At 43.9% G+C, this 2,931-nt stretch overlaps 1 protein-coding gene across 1 annotated transcript; it reads left to right on the top strand.

The window, feature by feature from the left end:
• The first annotated feature begins 1,424 nt into the window (after positions 1 to 1,424).
• On the top strand, positions 1,425 to 2,129 carry LOC139301955 (gap junction Cx32.2 protein-like). Its single transcript, XM_070925482.1, has one exon. It carries the CDS (start codon positions 1,425 to 1,427, stop codon positions 2,127 to 2,129), a length of 705 nt encoding a protein of 234 aa, XP_070781583.1.
• The last annotated feature ends 802 nt before the right edge of the window (positions 2,130 to 2,931 follow it).

Genomic DNA, 2,931 nt, shown 5'->3' with positions numbered 1-2,931 from the left:
CTCTCAGGGCCCCTGGGTTTCGTTGCCCTTTTGCCCGACTGATGAATCCAGTCTTAAACTTCCCGGATACCTGAGCAGACATTTCTTTTTTTTTACAGGGGTGTGAGGGTTATTCATCCATATTGGAACAGCTGATCTGGTGTCAGCACCGGCCAACTAAGCTGTCCTTTCTCAACATCAGCCCATTTCAACACCGCCTAGTGACAGACAGTGGTGGTAAGACACGGGAGGATGATGATGATTCCGTAGCGTCAGCCCGAATTATAAGAGGGAAGTGAGAGAGCCCCAGCCACAGCGCAGAGACTGGCTGAGCGAGGCAGTGGTCGTTACTGAGGTAGGAACAGCTGTTACTGTGTGAAGAGTTCATGTCGTGCAAATGTAATATCTATTGTTAATCTACAGTCAAAATGTGAAAATTATGACGGAGAATTTAACTCAGATACTATCTGCAATCTGTCTAATTTATCTGGAGCAAAAATCTGGCAGCTACTATCCAGTAATATTGGCCTCGGTGTCAGCCAATCATTCAGAATTCTAAGTCCTTGTAGAATAAAAAAAAAAAGTATACAGCCTTATGCATTGTGGGAAAATACATTTGCACAAATGCACTTGATGAATCACATCCAAAGCAACACTTTTGTGTCTTTTGTAATTTGCTGTAACCTAATCTGACACGTTTCTATCGACCTAGGGTTCGGGAATAGGACTTTTGTTTGGGTTTTCTTTTGTCTCTCTTGAAGAGAACTGAGACGGAAGTCCTGCTGCTTTGATTCATAAGACAAAAAAAAAAGAGATGAATTAAGATTATATCGCTTCAATCTCAGCACTGGCTTCTAGTGTCCAGCATCACATCATGTTTCATAGTGGTTTCAATATGAACCGTTCGGACCCCTCAAGTCTGCAACTGTTCCGCAAATTCAAAACTGCAGCAATCTGTCGGTGATCAATCCTGTGAATTACAAATGTGTTTTGGTAAAAAAAAATGCACCACTAAACTACAGTGCATTTGTTTTTTTTTCATCTCGAATGCCAAAATGCACATTCCAAAAGCCTTACTTTAAAACTTCCCCTCAGCATGCATGGATTTCATGCCAATACATACCATATGAGCCTTGGTAAGCATTTGTCATAGCATTTTTTTTTATAGATATATTTTTTCTTCTTCAGTTTCTTCTCGTTATTGTTCGTGTATTTTGCATCCTCTTTAATGAGAAGGGACCCTTTTCTTTCCCGATCAAATAGCAACGTAATGCTGTAGCAATTAGGTTACACAAACCTACCTGTTCATAGGGGAGTCGGTAGATGTGGACTGGTCAATGTGTTGCTGGCGTATATCATTTTCTTGTAATTCTGCCATGTTTCATCTCAATCTGCGTATTCATTCGTCATTGCTTTCTTCGCCTCGTCTCTCGTAGGCTGTCGTCATGGGGGACTGGTCCTTTCTGTCGGACTTGTTGGACAAGGTGCAGTTGCACTCCACTGTGGTGGGGAAGGTCTGGATGAGTGTTCTTTTCCTCTTCAGGATCTTCATCCTGGCTGCCGGCGTGGATACAATATGGGGAGACGAACAACAAAACATGAACTGTAACACCAGAAGCCCTGGCTGCAGGAATGCCTGCTACGACCGATCCTTCCCCATTTCTCACTCGCGATTCTGGGTCCTCCAGATCCTCATCGTCTCCACGCCAACACTCCTCTACCTGGGCCACGTCCTGCTGGTGATTCGCAGAGAAAACAAGCTGAGGAGACGCCTCGAGCAGAAACTTGGTAAGAATGGGATGGTTAAAGCTCCAAAGTATTCAGATGAACGAGGCAAAGTGCAGCTCAAGGGCATCTTGCTGGTCAGCTACATGATGCAGCTGCTGCTCAAGATCCTGCTTGAAGTGGCATTCATCGTAGGCCAGTACTACCTCTATGGCTTCATACTAATGCCTAGTAAGATTTCCTTTCCCGACTACCCCTGTCCAGCACCAGTAGACTGCTTCATAAGTCGTCCCACAGAGAAAACCATCTTTATTGTCTTCATGCTGGCGATGGCCGCCCTCTCTGTGATCCTCAACATCGTGGAGATGTTCCACCTGATGATCTCAAAGATCAAGGAGAAGAAAAGGAGGAACAATTCCCCCTGAGTACTGTCACAACAAAGCAAGCCACAATTCAACTGAGAGAGTCACACTTTGTTGAAAGGCTGATCCTGTGTCTGTGGGGGCACCTTGCTTCTCACTATGCTCAAGGTTGTTGGACATAAATGTAAAATTGTCAAAGGACTACATGCATCTTGTGCACCAAACTGCGCGCAAGTGGTCGATGTAAACGGGACATTATCTGATCCAAGAACTCCTGAATGTGAAACTTAAAAAGACTTCTGAGTTCACAGTTTAAGAAAAATTGAATTACCAGTAAATAAAAATAATTGTGTTACGTATTTTGAATGTGAATTGGATCAATATCCATCTGGTGAGTCAAAGGCTCTCAACATCTCTACATATGTTTGGCTGAAGCTCTGGTTCAGGGTCACTCTGTCTTGGGTAATTTTAAAATTTTAAAAAGAAGAGGCTCGGCCTTATTAGGATGTTGCCGCTTTCTTATAAACTGGGTCAGTTTAATTTTGGGAGATCAAGGTGGCTCAGTTCAACGTGGCTGTGACCTTTTTCTTTAAAAGCAGTCAATTTCAGGTCTCAGAGAATAGAACCGGTTCCAGAACTGTCCGGCGACTAAGCCAGCGCACATCTGAGTGGGAGATTACCTGCCTGAATCCGAAAGGAAAGTACGAAAGTGATGGGATTGATAGTTTACACCACGGTACTCACCACGTCACCCAGCAGGCCGGCTCTGGCGCAGAGTACTTCCTGTGCCGGATATAGAATGAATGAGTCTTAAAACCTGGAAATGAGTTAGCATTTCTACACTTTCAGTTCCCTCGTCTCAAAG

The sequence above is a fragment of the Enoplosus armatus genome, chromosome 19, assembly GCF_043641665.1.
Source record: "Enoplosus armatus isolate fEnoArm2 chromosome 19, fEnoArm2.hap1, whole genome shotgun sequence".
NCBI classification, from domain to species: Eukaryota; Metazoa; Chordata; class Actinopteri; order Centrarchiformes; family Enoplosidae; genus Enoplosus; species Enoplosus armatus.
The sequence above is the reverse complement of the archived record's forward strand: the minus strand, read 5'-3'. Positions and strand labels throughout refer to the sequence as shown.

Bases quoted from the DNA above. Each gene is read 5' to 3' on its own strand.
- LOC139301955 (XM_070925482.1), top strand. From the start codon at position 1,425: ATGGGGGACTGGTCCTTTCTGTCGGACTTGTTGGACAAGGTGCAGTTG.